Here is a 22,794-nt window from a genome sequence, read left to right on the forward strand (position 1 = left end):
GGAAAATAAGATTGTTAATTAAAAATGGTAGCGATACTCCTTCGAAAGGCATTTGGACTAGACGTAAAAATGTCGATGTCCGGTTGGGCCAGTACGGTGTCATTGTAAAGGCGGCACATTCTGACGACTGGGTTGTAGTATGATGTATTGTTACGGAAAACATGAAGAGAAAAAAGCTTAGGGTAGCGATTAATAAATACAAAGCGTCCACCCACAAGGTGGGCCGACGACATTATAAAGGTAGCAGGAAGACGCTGGACGCAGGCCGTTACCTACCGGTCAATTTGGAAATCATTGGGGGAGGCCTATGTTCAGCAGTGGATGTCTTATGGCTGAAATGATGATGATGATGATAATGATGATGATTAAATACAACCATTATTAGTTAGTATGTGATAACGGTTACATAGAGCATAATGAGTAGTTTTAGGCTTGTTTAGTTCAGTCTAGATCAAGGCAAATTTCAATTAACCTAAATCGCCGCACAAATTAATTCCTTATCAATGATTAATCGGATCATTGTATTACAGCATTATCTACTTTAGTAAATCACCGCAAACAATTATAGCCCATAAATCCTGATGATTAATGTCTAAAATAGGCTCAACTGGACACGATACTAAGTTTAAACCGGTACTATTTGTACCGGAATTCTATTCTAACGTCCGTATTCACAAACATTACTATGAGGTCTCACAGTGCGCGTGGACACACAGGATGACTCACGAACCAATCATAAAGCTCTATTCTGCGCTGTGCGTTCTATTTGCTACTTCACTTAAGCATGTATCGTTTGTGAATACGGGCGTAAGGAGCTATCATCTAGTGACGAAAAACTGTTTTCAGGAAATACTGGTTGGGTTTATATTGGCGGTCAAGCTGTAGATCTTAACTATACAGGAGTTGTAGTGGTGGGAACGAGAGGTGGGAACAGCCCCGTAGTCATCAAAAACGGGACTATTCCCACCTCTCGTTCCCACCACTGCAACTCCTGTGTAGCCAGGATCTACAGCTTGACCGCCACAAAACGGGAAAGTTAAACTGTCATTAGGAAAAAGAATTGACTTTAAAATGTTCGAATACTATTCCAGCTAACTGTACCAGATAGGAAACAATGGTGTTTAGAATTCTAGAACTCATAAACTCGGTGCTAAGTTTATAAAAGTACCCACAAAACTACCTCTCTTACTTTTGGTACGCGAACATTTAGAACTCGTAGTTAGGAGTTATGTTACTGATATTAATATACTCTTTCACTTTAAACGTGTTATTGGCGGCTGCTACAGAAAACTCTCAGGTAAATAACTTAACTAACAGATATTTTTATCGAAGGGACGAAGCAGATGTGCTACTTTATCGGTAGACGCGTATAGAATTTCATTTATATTCCGAGCAAAATGAAATATCTTTTCAATTGCATTTATTTTAGCTTCAATATTTAACACACGTAGTTTTTCATAGTCTTTGTCGTGTGGATATGGAAAGAATTTTGATTCTTCTTACTTTAAGGGCCCTCGCCCACGGCGACTTTTTCACGAAGCATCGCTACTAAGGCGCGTTAGTCGCATTTGCAATGCACTACAGAAGTGATGCCAACGCGCTACTAACGCGCTACAGCAGCGCGACTGAATAACTACAAAAAGTCGCCGTGGGCGAGGGCCCTAATGTAACTAAAAGTATAAATATTTTCAAAGAAGAGACGTCCACTGCTGAACCAAAGTTTTCACATATCTACAACTATCGGGCTATATCATCTGATCGTCAGTCCACTGAGTCCACTGAGCCCACACAACATCTTCCGGCCCGTAGTCTCCACTCGAGAACTTCCTTGCCCCAGCTATCAGCGCTCTACGAGCTATATGCCTCGGCCACTGCCATTTAATTTTTCAATTCTGCGGGCTATGTTGGTTACATTGGCTCTCCTACGGTAATTTCGGTTCGATTCGATTACTTAAAAGTATAAATCAAAGGCATTAATTAATATCAATGTTTGATCCCTAACTGACAATATATTAATTAGTTTCTTTATAAGATCTTGCTTCCCATATTTTACCCTTTTGACCGATGCTGAAAATAGCAAGTCTATCAAGCTCCAAAAGATGGAAAACAATTTATAAACTAAGTCTTTTCCCTCCCATATTCTGTGATAACGATACAGGAAGTTAACGTGAATGTTTTTATTATGTTTAACGCAATTTTGTCGAAGGCATGTACGAAGGTTTTTGTTTACCTCTTTTTATGTATTTATTTTTCTTATCAAGCCCGAACTTCGTACTGACTAACAGTAACCCCCAGGCCACACACATCGCGGTAACCCGAAGATTCGAGCTACCTATTCGATGTGTGTGGTCAATCATAGCACTCATGCAGGTGGCTTAGTGCTAAAACTAGCTAGTACAAAATTACATTAAAATATGTATGACGGATTGTAAGCGTCCCTAGCGGATACTTTCGAAAACTAAAATCTTCATAGATTTTTTTGTTGCACTCGGTAAAGACGACGCAATGCAAGCACACAGGTCTTATTTCAAGTGATATGGTACTCAAAACCAGATCCAAGATTGTGTGACTTAAACAAACGACTGTCTTGAATCTTTGTTTGAGTTCCAATCGAGTTTCAAGTTTCCGAATTAAATCTTAAGTACACAACTCCGGATTACTGGCTCATGATCTTCGAACATAGACAACGACTCGACGGGCTTGATTCCCTTTTGTTGATTTTTCCTTGCGAAAAATAACCAAAGCAATGTTTAAGGGTAAACAGATACAAGTATCTTCGAAGAGAACACCCCGGGTCTTAAATCCGTTTAAAGCTTCTTACTTATTTACTCGATGTTATTTTGATCCTCGAGAATCGAGTGAATGTGTTCGAAAGGTCAATCGATATAATTTTTTGATGAGTCGCTACTCTTCTTGTCTTCAGTTCTTGTCGATCAATAAATCAATGAGAAATTAATTCAGATTTTATTGATTGACGAAATAATACTGATAGAAAATAACGGTGCAAATCGAATAGAATCAATTAGGTAGTTCTTAACCCATTTAGACCGATAATTATTTTTGTAAATAAAAATGGATTTTTCAGCAAAAACTTACAAAGGGAAGCCTAAAAATCATGAAAAAAATATTAAAAAAAATTATCCATAAATAGGGGGCCGTGGGGAGCCCGTACCATATAGGGTACAGTAGGTCCATAAGCAAGCAAAACATAGTTGTTGTTCAAAGAAGATTTTTATTTATTTTTGTATGACATAAAATAAAAATAAAATCATATAATCACTAGTATCACACTTGGCATATTTTGTAAGACGTTTTCTGTGATACTAACCACATTTGGTTCTTTTTTCCTACCTTCTCCGAAGTTAGTGAGGATAGCTGAAGAAGACCTGGCTTCTTCTGATTTGTTACGTTTAGTGCTATCCATAATCGCATTTAGCAACACGACGATGGAAATTTAGCAAATCCATCGAAGAAAACTCTGAGGGTTATTATTTACATTGACACTATCTTTATCGCCTAAATCTTCGTCAGTCTGATCATCATTAGCGGTCATCTGACAAGACAGCAGTAGAAAAATACCAACATTGCTTTATGTTTGCTGAAATTATCAAATTTTTCATGATTTGTGGCAATAAAGTGAAGCATCAATTGCCTAAAACAAATAAAAATAATAAAAATTGAATTATATTTTTTCGCACGATTTGCTCGTGCATGGACCTACTGTACCTTATACGGTACACCTATTTTAGACTGGAATAAACCGTATAAAAATAATCTCAATAATATTTTTTTTGTAGTCATGATATCTATTGTACTCTATTTTTAAAATTAAATTGATAAATAATATAATTTACCATGAATAATAAGAAATTATACCGTCTTAAATATATTGTAAATATTTTTTTTGTTTTCTGTCGAGGAATTTCATAAATATTTCCGAAACCACTTGTTAAAACATATTTTTAAATATTTTTATGTAAAATAATCACTTTAAGCTTACTGTCACAATCATTTTTACAAATTAATAACAGTTTGGTACTTCGAAATATTTTCAAAAAGATACCGTACCACATAGGGTACGGTAGGGCTAAATGGGTTAAATCATTTAAATATTTTGTGTCAGTATTGTTAATGCTTGCTCTTATTATTATTATTTCCTCTTGACCATGGTCGTAAAAAGTGACTTCTCAGTTATATTTTAAGATATTTTTCTCCCTATCGTAATCGTACCATGAACTAATTTCTACGTTATAAGATTTAACAGATCAAGCTCACTATCTGTAACACCCACTAAAATTAAAGCAATTAATATTAATGGTCTCAGTAAATGCTGTACAAATCTTATATAATTATTTTCAGAGATATGACTACGGCGCCGACAAGGACTTCAGAAGTCCATCAAATTCCCGAATGGCGGCAACAAACCATAAGCCCGTAAGTCTCAGCAGGTCTACTCCGAAACACTGTTTCTCAGTTTCGAGTCTATCTGTCACTTTCACTCATGTAACATCTCGCCTTGCGTGAGAGGGATGGCAACATTCGAAAATTCGGATAACGTTTTTTGGTGTAACCCCGTAGCTTCTTATTCGATTCTCGTTAAATTAAGCCGCTTTCAGAAATTCCCAATTAGTTGTAAACGTCCAATGGAAAACCTTCGAAAACTCTAATGAAGCTTTTGATAATATTTACAATGTTTTCAAGTATTCATTTCGTCCACGAGTAAGCAAATATTATTCACCTAATTCGATCACAGATTCATTAAAACTTTGCATTTTGCATTAGATTTTTTACCATTGGTTGATAATGTTCGTTACTATTCACCAAGGGTGTATTTTGGGTCCAGTTTTTCAACTAATTAATGAACATAATTTATTTACCTCGAAAACATTGTATCAGTAGCTTATCCCGGGCAATTATATTTCTGCTTCCCTAGAGTGTAGAGAACCCTTAGATTTTATTCGCCAAATTAATCGCTCTCTCGGCAGTTGACTAATCGCTGTCTCCAGTAGTCCAGTGATGAATTTGATTTTACCATCGACGGGGAACGAGGGATCACTTTAGTCTTTTTAATTTTTCGCATCGACGAGACGAACTAATGGGTTGTCTTGCGGGTTTACTCCATGAGTAATATTTTAGTGTCACTGAAGTAATAAATTAGTTGGATAGATTAGAAGAAGAGAATTGTATTATGAGTTACCTACCTATTTGATACATTTTATTCAGTTTAAACTCTTTAGATAATGAACCTTGAAGTAGCGAGTTGTCCTAGACAATTCTAGACAAGTAATTAGTGAAATTAAATATAATTTATCAGTGGAGTATAAGTCTCTTAAAATTGTTGAATATCACTGTTTTATTATTTCAGAATTATAACCTGACATACATCGACAAAACTGAAAATATAGTACGTGTGCCAATCTTAAAAAATTCACACGACGATCACAAAAACAAAAGAAAAAAATCGCCCAAGAGAACAATACAGAAGATCATCAAGAAGAATAACAAATCAAGAAGGAAGCTGTATCTGAATCAAGCAACCAGTACGCCGACTAAAGCGCCTCTCAATGATGACCTCGACAATTTCTATGCCCAAGAAGAAATGATGCAGAAGAATGAGAATTTAAATACAACTCAAGTTAATAATAATAAGAAAAAGAAGAAGTGGAATAACAGAATAACAAGATATCCAATGCCCTTCCAAAGTCTTGGGCCAAGGAGAGATTATCATAAAAGGAATAAGAGAAGCGATGACAGGGAAGATGTATTTATATTAACTGATTTAGATGAAATCGAGTTTTTGAAGAGCGACAAAGATGATAATGTCGTTAAAGCTCATTTTAAGAAGTACTGGTGATTTAGGATATTTATAAATTAAGTTATTGTAATTTCAGAAGTACAGTTAATAAACCTTTTATATTATTTTGTGGTATTTATTTACCAGAGACCATTTGGACATAAGAAAACAACAGGGTTTAAAAACAAATTTAATTTATAAAAACTTGACAGCTTTATTAATTACATTAATAAATAAAATCAAACAAAAAGTTATGACTTTCTTAAACTTAATACAATGACATAGGATACCTATTTACAAAGTATTCGGCTGTAACCACCGAATGTATTAATAAGATGCCAATAAGCTCGATCACATACTGTCTGTCTTGTAGATAATGTGACTTTCGATTTCACTTCACGATAACGATCGCTTCGCTAAGTGCTAGCTACTTAGCAAACAGACGCAGAATCTGGCTCAATTATATCTGACTCAAATGTATGTGACCAACCTTAGACATCACAATGTAGCTTACAAACTACTTAGAATAAAGAAGACGAAGAGAGAAGATAGAGAGATAAAATAGTATTTTTAAGTCACAACAAATCAGAAAATAAATTGCTTTTGTTTACGAGGTAGTAATTAAAAATAAGTAACAGAAGAAATAATCAATTATTTAAAAACCAGACGTTAAGCTTATTCCTAAATATAAGGAAAATGTCTGACATCCAGATATTTCCATTTCCGTTTCCATGACAGATTCACTCACTCACATTCGTCATCTTGAAGTCTCTTTTGTATGTTACAAACTATTGTAAATATGACAACGACTTTTAAAAGGTTTCTTCAGTCTTACGCATCACCAGCTTGGATATCCTCACCACCTTTCTTGTTCCTGTACTCCCAACCTTGGTAGGCAAGATCCTGAGGGTTGTGGTCTTGTTCCCTGAAGGAGATACCTCCGGAGCCATAATTGTGACCACCCTGCTGAATAAAGAAAGAAATGTGGGATAAGACTTTGAAAAATATTTGTTTCTCCGCGATTCAGAATACAGATAACGCCATCTATTGGTGAAAGAGGAAACTATTTACTTATCAACAAAACATTCAAGTTCAATTATTTAAAGATTAATCATGGTAGGTAACACAATTTTGTAAAAATGCCATCAGCGTAATTCCATTGTGTCAAATATTATAATATTCTAGTTCGACATGCAAAGAAATAGGCCAGACCTTTTTAATAATTCATGAATGTAGAGCGCCCCAAAATGTCGAACATGATCCTATTACACATTCAATAGATATTGATTAAAATATAACAAACAGCCGAACCTTAAACTTAATTATCCATTCATTCAAGATTAATTTCTAAATCCAATCAAGTTATACTAGCCTAGATAAGTTAATACAGGTCGCATTTTATAGGCTTTGAAATTGAAATTTAGTAGGTAGATTTTCTTCTAGAAATCTCATGGCTTTTTGTATTTTATACGATATTTTGAGTACTTAATTACTTATTTAGTAACTAGCTTTCCGCCTGCGGCTTCGCCCGCGTGGAATTTTGTCTGTCACAGAAAAACTTTATCGCGCGCGTCCCTGTTACAAAAACCGGGATAAAAACTATCCTATGTCCTTTGCCGGGACTCAAACTATCACTATGCCTTTAATCAAAATCGGTTCAGTGGTTTAGGCGTGAAAACAAGACAGACAGACAGACAGATAGAGTTACTATTGCAATTATAATATTTGTATAGATTTGTAATGCACAAATTACTAATAGTCTCGTTAGTCCCTCCAGCTAAAGCAGTGTTCAGAGTGGGTTCACCTCATTAACCCAATAATGACGAACCATCGACTCTCGAATCGTCCATAATCCGATTCACCACAATTTGTGAAATAGCTGCCTTAATTGATGTTATACCTGATACGTAAACATGACTGTAACTAATTATAATATTCAAAATATTAATTGGTATCGCATATCTAATTAATATTAAAGCTATCTCTAGAGATGAACTTAACAGGTGTATCTTTAGGCATATTATTATACTACATGACTGATGGGTGCTCAACATTCTCTTTGATAATTAGCAAAGTCTGAAGCTATGTCTAAACTTTAGGCTTTGATAATAACAGAGGCCTAAATGATTAAGGATCATAGCTCCTTTGTTATAATATTATTTGACAGGGCGTAGATCAAAGTGGCGATGGGTGTTTAAGTGTAATACTAGTGTGTAGTATGACATGGAGCTAATCCAAGTATCATGTAAATAATAAAGAGAGCCCTTGTCTTAGCATTATTCTAGATCTAGCGTTTAACTCAGTCAGTGCCTGAGGTATGAGAGAAAGAAAAGAAGGAAGAAAAGAAAATTTATAATATTCATTACAATCATGTAAAATTGTGAAATTGGGAGCGGCACGAGAGGAGCGACATTGACATAATTATTATGACGTGACATGAGTCTCGATGACGTTTGACGTTACAATAACACCCTCCCGTACCGCTCCCACACATCAGCCACTGGCTGAGTTAAGTGACCTATAAGACCACCCAGCTAAAATCTATGCTAGTTTTCAGCACGTAGGTGGTATTTAAATTCCTTTTTTTTCTGCTGGGTCTTTCCTGAAGAGCGCCATCAAGAATGTTTCCCCGCATTTACCTTCAGCTACTTTTATTCCACCAGTAATTAGAATTCCGAAAAGCGTCTGATACAACCCGAACGAAATAACTCGCTGGAATGCGACTCCCCCTCCCATTTACCCTCCCCGCGTTTGCCCCGTCCATACTAGAGCGTGTGACGTCATGACTGCCAGGTGCGCAGTGAACTCGACCGGGTTATACCTTTTACCTTGCAAAATTTTTGGGCTAACTCTATTTGCTTAACAAAAATAAACTTACAATGTATCCGTCATAGTGTCCATATTGCGCTGGCGAGTGCCCCTCTCTGTAAGGGCTTTGCAAGCCGATGCCAGCAGGGGAGTATTGGGGGCCCTTGTAGTGGGACGAAGAGAAAGGTGAACTGAGGTTGGGCTTGCAGAACTTGAAGTAGCCAATTACACCTGTAAAGACGATAGATACGTAGGTAAACTTATCACAGAGATTAGTTAGATAGTTATTAGTTAGAATTGTATACCACACAAAACTGACAAATAAAAATAGTACAAAATTGAAACGGCACAATTTTAACCAACTTGGTCCAGTAGGTCTAGGATGTGCGCCACGATAAACTTTATCTATGATTTCCACAATAAGCATGCATTTGACGACTAAAATCGTCGATAAGATTTTATCATGACGCGTATCCTGACTCAGTTGGCAACAATTTTAACGCTCTTGAATCTCTGCTCGTAAATTTTGTTGTGCCCAATAAATTATTGTTTGAACAAATCAGCGCCTGTTTATTTTTAATAAGGAAGACCTTCCCTCTATAATTGGTCCTCCGGGCCGGATCAACAGACAGGAATTATTATGGTATCTGTATATTTTGGTACGAGTATTTAGTTGCGAGAGAGATACTTAAGTATGAGATTGGGAACCGAGTTTTTAAATTGACTTGACTAGATTTTTTTATGCAAGACAAGGCAGGTATTTGACCGCAATCGCACCCGATGCCAAGTGAAATGCGATCTAGGATTGTACATATCTGCCCTGTAAGTGCCTATTCACTCTCGCCTTGAAAAGGCCCGGATTATAGTCTTCGGGAAAGACAGCAGCAGGCAGCGAGTTCCTGTCCCTAGCTGTTCGCATTATAAAAGAGTCATCGAAACGCTTAGTGCGAAATAGTAGTTTACTGCGAAATATTGCCTCTCACTCTTAAGGTTTGCCTCCCCAACCCGTCTGGCTAGCGTAGGGAGTGTAAGTCAAATCCTCCAATTGCCTCTGGCGAATTAAAGAGAATCGTGCTCCTGCAGTGAAGACTAAATCATAACCTGGTGATGATGATGATGATCTCTCACTATATTAGTTTTTCTAGTATTTCTATAATTACCTGGGACAATCAAGGCCATGAATCCTAGGAACTTCTTGAAGCTGGCCAGGCCTAGGATGAGGGGCAGGAAGAGAAGCAGCTTCAGCTTGAACAGCTTCAGGATCAACAGCATCGGGATGATCAGCTTCTTTAGCTTATGACGACCTGGTAACAAAAACAAATATGAAACCAAATTCAAAGTTTCTCTGACTCTCTATAATATGAGGCCCGGTAAGTAAGAAAAATGTCTCATTTGAGATTACAATGAATTATCATGTTAGTTTTACAATGAAATCACGTTAGTTTTGAAATGATAATAATAAAATGTTTTATTTACAGTTAGTTAATGTTATTGTTACAGTTCGAGGAAGGTTAGTAGACTATTTGACTAGTCCATAACCCAGACAAAATATACACAAAGCATTATTCGGAAATTACACAGTGTTGTTTGTCTAATCAGGCCTGTTCATCTCCGCGAGTTTACATCGAAAACAAAACACGCACGATGGCCCACCTACAGGACACTATTCGACAAGGCCTCACATACGAGCGAACATTGACTCACGCACGCGTATTCTTGTTGTAAATAAGAAATTTTTGCCGGAGCAAAATAAAAAATAGATATTTAAATTGACAACAATTTATTGTGGGTGAGACACAAAAAATTTAAAAAGAGAAAAAAAGGGGATGGGTCGTTGGGCCGTTTGGTTGGTATGGATTAAAAATACTTAAGAATACGGGATTAGCGCGCTAGTCACCACCACTCGGCTCAACCCCCTCCGCACCCGTCGGGCGCAGCAAGCGTCTGGCACTGCGGGACAGCCGGTGCCAAACACCTCCTTCAACGGAGGAAAAAATCCGGCGACAGCCGCTAAAGCAGGACACAGCGCAGAGCTCGCCACCGAGCACTGCCCAACCAAAATCTCGATCAAGTGTGGGTCTAAGCGTAGCACGTGGCAGTGGGTCCGCAAAATTACGGGGCTTTCGGATTTATTTCTGAATTCCCTTATTTTCGCTGAGGATGACGATGCGTGCCCTGCCCGTTTATTTGGGAATCGGCACGGTTCAGACCTCTTGGAATCGGGACACGATGACACCACGTACACCAGGACTTCCGTTCGCGAGAACGGCCAACAAAGCAAAAAGGGCTCTCCAAAAGTCGTCGGTCATCACCTGTGACTTGTGGTCCGAATCAAACCCAACAATAACAAACAATAAAAATGTTTCTTCATTTTTATTTTTTATTTCTATTTCCAATAAGTTCTATTTGAGTCAACCAGCCTCTTATTGAATAATTTCGATATGAGAACTCACAAAACTGCTTCTCCGATTTAAATTTAATTAATTAATTTAACTTTTAGAAACAGAAGAAACTTCACTCATAGTATTCGGACCGTCTCCCGCGCGTTTCGTTTCGCTCAGAATATGTCAAATTTCTAGAACGTTCCGAACCCATGATCGATCAAGATACATTACAATGTTATTTTAATATAAACATTGAGGAAAATACTAGAAATAGCTAGAATTTAAATTAAAGAGCCTAAATATTAAGTTTTATAAAAATTTAGTGTTGAATATTTAATTTCATTATACACTTCTTCTATACTAAAAGAATGGAACGTAACGCATTGATCTGTCAAACGGAGACATTCAAAAAGTGAGGTTATTTATTGCTCTGTTCACCAAAACAAAGTAATTAATTTTTAATACAAGTTAATCTAAATTCAGTGAATCTCCAACGACGACACAATCAAGTGACAAAGGAAATACTGTACACTTTGTAATATGTGACCTTACGGTCAGTTGGAATGTTTGTTTGTGGAAATCGGTAAGTATTCAATCTTGCCAAAAAAAAGTGTTACATTGTGCATTGTGTATGATGGAAGAAAATAAAGAAAATGGTGTACTAAATACTGTGCAGTATTTAACTGCCTAAATAATAATAAAAACACAGAATGAACTTTTTTAAGTTGCCTCAAGACACTGAGAGGTAAATAAGTAGTTAATATTATTCATGATAATTCATGCTAAATCATGTATTTCCTCCGCCATTTTCCGCAGTTTGGCACCTCACGTCACATCATTTTACCGAAGTCAGCCCTATAGCTTCGGCGCAGTGCCGATCACTGACGTTTGTCAACAAAATGGTGCTTGACTCTTGAGACAGGCTAAATTACACCATATTGTTAATGAAATTGAGCATACATTTTTTAAATACCTTCGCGAAGTAAAACTTCTGTACGTAGTACTTATTATTATTCTGTGGTCTAATTAACAATCTGGTGTTTTCGTTTTTAATTAAGTTAATTGTTGTTATGAATTACACGTGAAATGCCATATTAATGTTTTTTAGGTTTCTCCTGCCTATGCCATACAATCTCTATGCTGATACTTAAAGCTGAAGAGTTTGTTTGTTTGAACGCGCTAATCTCAGGAACTAGTGGTCCGATTTTGAAAAAATGTTTTTGTGTTGGATAGCACATTTATCGAGAAAGGTTTTAGGTTATATAACATCACCCTAAAGCTAATTGGGGCGGAGCAGTAAAGAAAAATGTTGCAAAAACGGGAAAATATTATTCAAACTATTTTCACGCGTACGAACTCGCGGGCACAGCTAGTAAAATACAATGTACTTATACCAAGAATCGGAACGTGTTTCAGAAAACCGCTTGGCAAACTATTAAAAGTCATTTACCGAACTAAAGCCAACTTCCCCAATTGGATCTGGTTTGGGCAGTTGTTAGTTGGAACTTGGAGGGTATTCTAAATTAACTTAACTAGGATCAACTTCTCTTTAACCTTTGTGTTTTACCTGTGTGTATTGGACAGTTTTATATTAGAGAAAAGCTTTGCTACCATAGGGAAATCCGCTTCTTGAACAATCTGCTTCATTTTAAATGTAGGTACATAATTGTATTTTTATTATTGTTTTATAGTGAATTAATCAAGGTAATTATTTTAAAAATAATAAATAATACGAGTAAATTGTATTAATAGAGCGGTTTGCACTACGTCAGATCTGATTCCGTCAAAATACGGATCTAGAAAATCGGATGACAGAAATCTGGTGCGTAAACTACCATACAAATAAGTGCTACGGCTATTCGGACCATATTTTCCCGGATTCGGATCGGACGAAGAATGAGACCACTTTTATGATACCGTGCTTTGTAATATGAATTTTTGAGGGGCATATTAAACCTTCAGTCCATTTGAGACATATCGGACGTTTGTGCTAGGTATTCAAGTCTGCACTCAATAATAGCCCTCAAGAGCACCCAAAACATTAATATGCTACATGGTCCTTCGAGCCGGATATGAACCAGCGACCTTTAATATAAATCATAGTATGATTTATATTATACACTCTACTCATAAAAAGTAGGTGTCAGCTACCTTATTAAAGCTAACAATCAGTCATCAAGTGAATACCCTCAAAATCAAAATAAGTACACTTTTCTTTACAAACGATATCAAATGCCAGTGATTAATCCAAAGCCGGAGGAACAATTAATTTTAATTAGAAGCAGTCAATCGCTTTCCTTACAAATGGTGGCCATTTGTCAAAACCGTCTCTGTGTACAGTCAGCAGCAAATTCTAGTATCTTAAGTGTTGGTAATAAGAACGATTTTACGACGAAAGTTTATGGTCGGATGTGCTTTTGTACCTTTTCTAATTATTAAAGCAGACTGCGGTGAGCCTGACAAGAAAATTATTAAAATACATAAATTGCGAAGTCTTAAACTAAATTACTCTGATCTGCAAAATAAGTATCACACTTTTAAAATTGCAATAACTTTTTAAGCACAAAAGATATACTTTTGAAATAAAAAGGATTCGAAAAAGAGTGTAAGGGCTCATTCCCATGGCAATTCAGTTATGTGGGATTCAGTAATCAGCATCCCGCAAAACTGGACTGTCGTGTGAACACACATTATGTGTGTTTGAAATTCGAATGACAAATTCGAACGGATCGATTTTTTGCGGGAAAGCACAAACGGGATGTTCTTGTGAACGTTAATATTGTTTTACAATAAACGGGGTCCTGCAAATAAAAAATCCTGCAAAAAAAAGGAACAAGCCAAAGGTGTGCTTAAAATAATGGAATCCCTTCAAGTGTGATACAATGTTATTACTTTTCAATACATTTCATATCAAAGATTGAAAAAAGATTTTCTTTTAGGGAAAATTAATTTCTCTTCACGTAAACGTAACGTGAACTCAATGAGTTTCAAAGTAAACGTTTGAAGTATATCAAAATGTTCGATATTGAAAAATTTTCTTAGGTACAATTTTTCAGACGAAGAGTATTATTGTGAATATGCCTACGCATCGTTAGCACTTTTGTAGTATTTTCACACAAAAGAAACTTTAAAAAATGAGTTTAATTTTCAATATTATTCCGCTCTATTAGACTTCAATCGTCATTCAATTTGGGATAAACTTTTTTATAAAAATAAATGTTTTTTTTAACATTCGTGTATTTGAACTTTTTGCTGTACCTAGTTGTACGATGGAGTTTTAAAAGTGCAAGACCTCCACAGATTAGAAAGAGTCGAATCTTTATGGCCAGACAGAAAAATTGTGACGGTAAAAAATACAAGGAGATTTGTTTAATGTTTGAAATAATTGGAATTGAGAGACTACAAAAAAAAAGTACCTATAATTAAATTGAGGGCGTTTGGCCGAAATAGTATAGTTAGGCGGTTATCACACTGCGCCGCGCTCCGCCGCGGAGCGCGTGATTTTCATATAAAAAATCAAGCGCGCGGACGCGTTGTCAGTGTGAAGTGCCGCGCGTGTTTTCTATACAAACTGAGGTACTTGCATACAATGATTAAAACTGTCGCCCCGCGCTCCGCGGCGGAGCGCGGCGCAGTGTGATAACCGCCTTAGATCTAGTAAGAGAAATGGCGTTCTCTTTTAGTGCTATCACTGCTAAAAAAATGTATGGGGAAAGTATCTTTTGAAGTAGGTAAACGTATCCTAACATGCTAAAGTTTTCGGCGGTTGCCATGACGATCGCCATTTTGCTTCTAACAAATCTCTCTTTGGCCAAACGCCCTATTTGTCAACATCAACATTACATTCTCTAAAATGTGTAAGGTTTCAGTTCAACCACAGAATATTAATAAGTACTGTTTGACTGTGACAATATTATAGGCATGTTCTATGAGTATTATAATTCTTTATATTATGCGAGTGGTATAGAACTTTTTAAAAATAATTATGCGAATTGGAATTCTGTTGTCTTAATATTAAGTCTCTTTTTGGCATTGCTATTTAAATTTATACTCACGGAAAGGAGGAGCCTTCTTATCCTCGATGATGTCGACCTCATCAGCTATCTCGTCCAGGAACCTGGGGGCGATGACCCCGTTGGAAGTGACGTCATCGTCCAGGTGCATCTCTAGAGCTGTTGATCTTAGGAATCTGAAAAGAAAAGATCAAAGTTAGAAAGGAATTCACGATTCAATTGTTTTAAGTAAGTAATTTACGAAAAATATCAATGCTTTGTTAGCAGCATACTACTCGTATAGAGCAGGGTTGGCGAACCTTTAAATATCAACGTGCCACTTTTCAAAAAAATATTTCTTCTTTACGTGTCGACAACAAACCTACACAGTGTCAGCCCAAAACTCCGCTACAAGAGTGGCGTTGTTAGTAGCCTTCATTAGATCTTCCTGTGTGTAGTTGATAAAAAATATTTGATGTAGTCATAGACATACCTACTCGCTTTGCAATGGAGGGAAGTCGAACCTTAGCTTCGAACTCCTCCTATGGTCTTTTGATAATTTCATCGCGGGTCGAATGACAGTTTAACTTTCCCCCGGGACAAACTTGACCTTCACTGGTTGGGTTTTTATTGGCGGTCAAGCTGTAGATCCTGGCTACAGGAGTTGCAGCGACGGGAACGCGAGGTGGGAATAGTCCCGTAATAAGTATGTAACACCTAATGGTATCAATGAGGAGTGTCGTACAAGTGACAGGACCTTACTCTCCAGTGGCGCTACTGATGAGGGCAATTATTCAAAACACAATAAGTACTATTTTATGGCGTGACCTTAATATTGTGGCGCGTGCCATTAGTTCGCTATCTCTGCTATACTCGTATGTCATTACTCTTAAAAAGAAAAGTCGCTCGAGCGTTCTGTTCTAACATATTGTACATACTCATCAACGAAATCCAGTAAGTATGTGCGAATTCTTTGCAAGAACTTTTTGTACAAATATTTTGAGACACGTGTATTCCTTAAGAATTACTAATTTCCAGAAACATTTGTACAAACATTTGACACGTGTCTGTTACTGTCAGAAGAAAGTTTTTTAATGAAGGAAGTTTTTACTTTTAAAATACAATCAAAATTCTAAGAAATTGTAAGACGCAGTGAACGCGCCGCATTACCGTGGCGTCACCGAAAACGACGACAAACTAAAATGCTTGTAATCCACCAGGGTGGCAAGTCCGTAAGAATTTTTGCCAAAGGTGGAGCGGCAGTGTTCCAAGAAAAAAATGAAATCATATAAAATAAAGGGTTTCTAAGGAAATCACTGCGATAAATTCTTGAATGGATTCCACCTTATTTCATCTGAAGAGAGTTGTTTACTGATATCTATTTTTACTCAACATTATTGTTTGTATATGATATTAAAATCAAAGGTTGAAGAGGGTACCTTTTGATTCCTTATCAGCACTTTACTGAAAATTTCTGGTACAATTTTTCATCTGTCATTCCACGGGTAGGGTCTGTGGTTCCCAGTAAAGGTTTGAATGTTGACAGAAAATCAGATTATACATTATACTTATTCCAAAATAGAACCAATTGGGTATTTGCCACCACTCCCTAAAACTCTAAAGCACTATTTTTTTTAAAAAGGCACTTCATTCTGGTCTTAAAAACTTAATAAATTTTGAATTGCCTGTAAATTAAGATTTTTGATTGCATTGTAATTGAAAAAAAAGTAGTAGAGTTTACAAAATAGTGACGAGGATCAAAATCAAAATTAAAAATATTCAGTTTAGACCACAAGTGGCACTTATGAACGTCAATAGAAAATAATAAAATAAGAAAAGGTAGCCCTTATGGGGCACTTTACATGTCTCCTTATCTTTTGGGCCCTACCAGCGCTTCGAGACAAACATATGGCAAGTGCTGAGAAGAAACGCCGGAACAAACTCAGTCACCACTTATTGCCAGGAATTATCTAACGGTAAGAATAGTCAAATTTAAGTAAGTACATCAAATATGTGCAGACTGAACTGACCACGCATCCTTGTCATCAATATAGTCTCGAACCTTGTAGTACCCTTTGGACGTATGACAGTCTCGTTTTGATAGTTTTAAAAAGTATGCCAATTGATTGGTGGTGGCAAATACCCTATTGCAACTGGACAAGATCCGTTAAAACAATAAATTAGATTAGACGAATTCTACAAAAAAGTTTTTTTCAGCATCCCTGTGGATTTTTTCGTTTAATAAATATTATTAAGAATTATGTAGGTTTCTACTGCTGAAACAATTTCAAAATCAGTTGTCACAAACTGTAATGTATTGGTTTTTATTTCATCTGTAATAGGTACTGTCTCAGACCTTAATACAGTCTGAGAACCTCACAAAATTATTTCCAGCACCTCAATTTTTGCCTTGCCTCAGAAATTAATATGAGAGTAAAATGAACTTATATTCCGGGCCGGCACTCTATCATAATTATTTCTAAGGTATGTAATACCCGTGATTTAAACGAAGGCTAAAGGAGAGTATAGACTAGAGCAGTGTTTTTCAACCTTTTTCATGACACGACCCCCCTAGTATGAAAAAATATTTGGCGACCCCCTGACCACAACTGGTCGGGCCATTCGCTTTTTTTTCATGCGTTTTATAATGTTACAAAGATGTTGTAGGGATCGAATACTTCAATCCATACAACCTTTACCCATTTGCATTATTAGATTTCGGACAAATCTATCTTAACATTTTACTGTATTTTTTTACTGAGGTAGATTTCGACCTCTCGCGACCCCCTTAGGCCCTTTTCACATGTTCCGGTTGCCGCAACCGGGACGTGTGAAAAGGGCCTTATAGAGGCTTACCACCAGATTGAAAAACACTGGACTAGAGCATTTTGGGAACCCGTTTTTTGCATGATCCCGTGTTTTAATAACGTTCACACGAACATCCCGTTTGAAGTGTTCCGCAAAAAACAGAGCGCTTAGTGTGAGTTTACATCAAACGTCGTCACTAACTAGCGAGCGTGTTAAAAATATGAAGAGTTTAGTTCTTAAAAGTTTCCGCTAGGAGCGCTGTACAATCCGTCATACATTTTATGTCACTTTTTTACGCAGTCGACATCGAATGCGTTTGACGTAAGGGGGCGTCCATAAATTACGTGAGGCTTTTAGGGGGGGGAGGGGGTCAACAAAAACCTCACCAAATCTCACGTGGGGGAGAGGGGGGGTCTCGGGAAATATCACGTATTTTTTTCCACAAGAAATAGAGAAATAGAGTCTGCCAGATAACTGGGTTAAATCTTAAGTAAAAAAATTGGCCAAGTGCGTGTCGTGCCACGCGCAGTGTAGGGTTCCGTAGTTGTCCGTCTTTATCACAATATATTTCAGAAGTAAGCAATTACTTCATCTAAAGTCACTTTTAATATTTTCTTCTAAGGAATTTTTATTAGGTATGAAATTTTATAATACATGAGTAAAACTACTATTACTCTTGAACTAACTGGTCTATCTTAACCGCTATAGTTTTCCTTGAAAGTTCATAAAAGGCACTATAATCTTCTTTTTTAGTTTTTAGCGGGGGGGATGCCCTACTCGGACAAAAATTGGCACTTTTAACTTTAACATTTTGCAAACGGATCCCTAAATCGAAAAATGGTGTTAGAAACCCCTAAGCCATTTTAAAAGACCTATCCAACGATACCCCACACGATGGGGTAGAAGACGAAAAAAAAAATCATTTTTTTTCAAAATTTTATTCTACCGTTTTGTCGGCGTGATTAATATACATACCTCTACAAAATTACAGCTCCCTAGTGCCAATAGTTTCCAAGCAAAACCTCGGACAGACAGACAGCCAGACATATCGAAACTATATTAAGGGTTCCTTGTCAGCAGGACTAAAAAATGATATTTGTATGATGATAATGTCATTTAATTCTATACAGTCTAAACAAATAAAACTAAAAATGCTTCCGTCTGCATGTGTGAATACTAAAATGCAGAATAAATGACGAAATTAAGAAAATTATAAAACAAGTTCTTTTTTTATCAAAATCGATTTTGCTAGATTTATTAGTGATTTTGTAGAAAGGAACAATTAGACTAGGTACTTCTGTAAAAAAACAATGTGACCCTAGTACTAACCGCTGTCACTACACGTGTTTTTCTGGATCTATTCGTAATCAGTGGGCTTAGTGCGACTTTATATCGATCGTCATCCGCTAGCGACTGCGTAAAAAATGACATACATTAAATGTATGATGATTGTACAGCGTCCCTAGCTGATACTTTCAAGAACTAAAATCTTTAACTTTATAGATCTTTTTGATGCACTCGTTAGCGACAACGTTAACAAAAAAAAATGTTTCTCAGTTAATATATTACTCCAAAACTATTAAATTTCGGATTTTTTTAATATCACGTGAGATTTGGGGGTGGGGGAGGGGGTCAGGCAAAATCTCACCAAATCTCACCAAGGGGGGCGGGGGGGTTGAAAAATAGCCAAAATTGTCTCACGTAATTTATGGACGCCCCCTAAACTCACACTACCCCCCTGAACCGTTCGAATTTGTAATACGAATTTCAAACACACAATGTGTGTTCACTGTTCATACATCAGTCTAGTCCTGCATTACTGGATCCTGCAAATCTTGATTGCCGTGCCCTTTTAACATAACTACAAGCTGTTCTATGAAATATTCTAGTGTCAGTGTCAGTGTCACCCTTTTACGAACCAAACGTTGTATCTACATTTTAAAGTTGTTGCAATTCACGAACGCGAGTGAGCTTTACATGTGTGGTGACTTGCTACTGTTTGTTTTTCAAAAGTTTTTATAGACATTCCACTATCGTTATGTGCATGTACCTACACACACAAGTAAAGCTTATTCGCCTTCGTGAGCTGCAAGAACTATACCAGTGTTTAAAAAATGTATGAAAATTTGAGTTTTTGAAAGTTTCCCGCTAGGGACGCTGTCATACATTTAATGTCATTTTTACGTACGATTTTACGATGTAAACTCACACTAGGCCCACTGTATTGTACCATTCGTACGAACGTTACGTACGTAGAAGAACTCTGTATTGTACCATTCGCTCTAGTCTATACTCATCTTAACGAAGGCTTAGCGAGAGGCGAGTTTGCTTTGTTTTGTTGCTAATTAATTATTTTCTAACACATTGTATTCTCGGCTTGATAGCTGTTGATCCTTGATTAATTATGGTTATAAATTCACTCTGTGAAGTGTGCAGATTACACCCGAATGCTGAAGTACTTTAATGAGCTGTCAAAAGGATGTATAATTAATGTTTATTAATAGATTTCTGAGAAAGCTAATGTTGATAAAAGGTGGATCTACACTTGCGAGCAAAACTATGGAATCACTTACATGAAGTTGTTTCCACGCGATCTTGTGTACTAACGAATTTGTTAGTAACAAAAAAAGTGGCACCATTTTAAAGATTAAACTTTTAACTTTAAATTGATACCAAATTTATTTAAATCACATCAGTATTTAAAAAGATATCCCGGTTAATGTGAAAAAGTAAGGAAAAAGACATGTATCAACTCTTTGATACGTCGCGAGTTGCGGCCTATTTACCCCCTATAAAAGCACGTGTTTTCGGATTTTGCTTTTACACGTGGATCCTTACACATCTCCGCTTCTTTTGACACTTTACCTGGGATTCTACACCTTCAGAAGCAGCACAAATCGTTGCACTATTGCAAGAAGAGCTCAGCCAGCAGGCTGTCGCACGTTAGCTCCACATAAGCCAGTCCAGGGTTTCGAAAGTTTTAAGACGCTTTCGGGAGACTGGTGGCTTTAGCCCGAGACCAAGTTCTGAACAGCACCGGTGCACATCGCAGAGGGATGACCGTTTTTTCATGTCAACCTCTCTATAAAATCGTCATTTGACTGGTATCGACGTCCAGCAAGAGCTCAGAAATGTTCGTAGGATAACTGTTAGCAAGTGGACAGTTCGTCTAAGATATACGCAATAGAATTTGACTCCAAAAAGGCCTGCCACGGGCTCGAAACTGACGGCAGGTCACCGATAAGCACGCTTTCAATTTGCTCGTACACATCTCGATGGGAAGTCGAGCAAGCCACCCCTATAAGCCACTGTTTCAGCGAACCAGCACTGCACAAATCTCTCCCCAGGCCGCCTATAGACCCGACCTCTTCGACTGCTGCACTGCAAACACAGTCTGCATTCATCGGAGAACAAAACTCGCCTCCATTACTCGCCTACCCATCAAAATAAGTGCGAGCTAATTGAACGCGTGCTAGTCGGTGACTTGCCGTCAGTTTCGAGCCTGTGGCAGACCTTTTTGGAGTCAAATTCTATTGCTCATATCTTAGACGAACTATCCACTCGCTAACAGCTATCCTACAAACATTTCTGGGCTCTTGCTGGACGTCGATATCAGTCAAATAACGATTTCATAGAGAGTTTGACATGAAAAACGGTCATCCCTCTGCGATGTGCACCGGCGCTGTTCAGAACTTGGTCTCGGGATAAAGCCACCAGTCTCCTGAAAGCGTCTTAAAACTTTAGAAACCCAAGACTGGCTTATGTGGAGCTGACGTGCGATAGCCCGCTGGCTGAGCCCTTCTTGCAATAGTGCAACGATTTGTGCTGCTTCTGAAGGTGTAGAATCCCAGGTAAAGTGTCAAAAGAAGCGGAGATGTGTAAGGATCCACGTGTAAAAGCAAAAATCCGAAAACACGTGCTTTTATAGGGGGTGAATAGGCCGCAACTCGCGACGTATCAAACAGTTGATACATATCTTTTTCCTTACTTCTTGACATCAGCCGGGATATCTTTTTAAATACTGGTTTGATTTAAATGAATTTGGTATCAATTTAAAGTTAAAAGTTTGATCTTTTAAATGGTGCCACTTTTTTTGTTACTAACAAATTCGTTAGTTCACAAGATCGCGTGGAAACAACTTCATGTAAGTGATTCCATACTTTTGCTCGCAAGTGTAGTTTCATAGATAAAATATAATTATTTTTTCAGAGTTGTTTTACAACAAAACATTAAGGACGAGTTGCACAATCTATCTTTTACCGTAACCGGTGTTTTTTGTATGGAGTTTGACAGACTTTTGACGTTTGTTATAGTTAAAGTAAGATGGTGCAACCCAGCCTTAGATATTATCACAAAATACTTTAAGGTTACCTAACTAATAAGGTACTAATTATGTAATTAAAAAGAGTGGTTTTTGAAAGAATATAAGTAGGTAAAATACAATATAATGCCTTTAGTTATAATAAAGTTTTAGAGAATAGACTTTCTAAGGAGTTCTTACATAAAACATTGTATAAGTGTCATAAGTTTGTAAGTAAAGTCATTTGCACAAAGTACTTAACAATACCTTCATTTAGTAATAAACAAGGTGGTTAAGTCTTGCTACAAGTAAGCAAAGTTGTAGTATATTTTACTAACTTTACTTTACATTCAAAACGTAGAGAAATTACTAACTTTGCTAACTAATTTCTAGCTCATGGGTTATTTTATCACACACCAGCAATTTGAAATGGAATCGAAAACTGGAGATTTGTGTAAACAAATGTTTAATTATGGAATAGCAAGCGAATATGAGCCATTAGTCTGGTATTTTCTCTTGGTCTGGAATTCCAGTTCCTATTTTGAAACGATGATTTGTTTGTATGTAATCTATATCACTGATTGTATGGTTTCCTGTGAGTTTATTTATCTTAGTAGATGTACTCGTACATCAAAGGTGTATCAGAAGAGTCATTATGAAGCTTCATTTAAGTTTTTATGTACCTAATTAGTTTTTATGTACCCACAA

The 22,794-nt window shown here is 36.9% G+C and overlaps 2 protein-coding genes across 4 annotated transcripts in view; one reads left to right on the forward strand and one right to left on the reverse strand.

Moving 5' to 3' along the window:
• The first annotated feature begins 1,203 nt into the window (after positions 1–1,203).
• Positions 1,204–5,919, forward strand: LOC135083805 (uncharacterized). Its single transcript, XM_063978553.1, has 3 exons — positions 1,204–1,297; positions 4,360–4,434; positions 5,366–5,919. The coding sequence occupies exons 1-3, from the start codon at positions 1,229–1,231 to the stop codon at positions 5,852–5,854; spliced, it is 633 nt and encodes a 210-aa protein (XP_063834623.1). The 5' UTR covers positions 1,204–1,228; the 3' UTR covers positions 5,855–5,919.
• Positions 5,920–6,525: 606 nt separating this feature from the next.
• Positions 6,526–22,794, reverse strand: part of LOC135083887 (uncharacterized) — a 32,844-nt gene continuing 16,575 nt past the window's right edge. For 2 of the 3 annotated variants that reach the window (XM_063978638.1, XM_063978637.1), the window contains exons 5-8: positions 15,042–15,175; positions 9,763–9,906; positions 8,673–8,833; positions 6,526–6,760 (exon numbers count right to left, since the gene is read on the reverse strand). In XM_063978638.1, the coding sequence (XP_063834708.1) occupies positions 6,626–6,760; positions 8,673–8,833; positions 9,763–9,906; positions 15,042–15,175 (574 nt within the window). In that variant the 3' untranslated portion in view covers positions 6,526–6,625. The remainder of the gene's footprint in view (positions 6,761–8,672; positions 8,834–9,762; positions 9,907–15,041; positions 15,176–22,794) is intronic. The other variant, XM_063978639.1, reaches the window with a different exon arrangement.

The sequence above is a fragment of the Ostrinia nubilalis genome, chromosome 24 (assembly GCF_963855985.1).
Source record: "Ostrinia nubilalis chromosome 24, ilOstNubi1.1, whole genome shotgun sequence".
NCBI lineage: Eukaryota > Metazoa > Arthropoda > Insecta > Lepidoptera > Crambidae > Ostrinia > Ostrinia nubilalis.

Bases quoted from the DNA above. Each gene is read 5' to 3' on its own strand.
- LOC135083805 (XM_063978553.1), top strand. From the start codon at position 1,229: ATGTTACTGATATTAATATACTCTTTCACTTTAAACGTGTTATTGGCG. The intron at 1,298-4,359 runs GTAAATAACTTA...AATTATTTTCAG, and splicing joins CTGCTACAGAAAACTCTCAG to AGATATGACTACGGCGCCGA. The intron at 4,435-5,365 runs GTAAGTCTCAGC...TTATTATTTCAG, and splicing joins CGGCAACAAACCATAAGCCC to AATTATAACCTGACATACAT.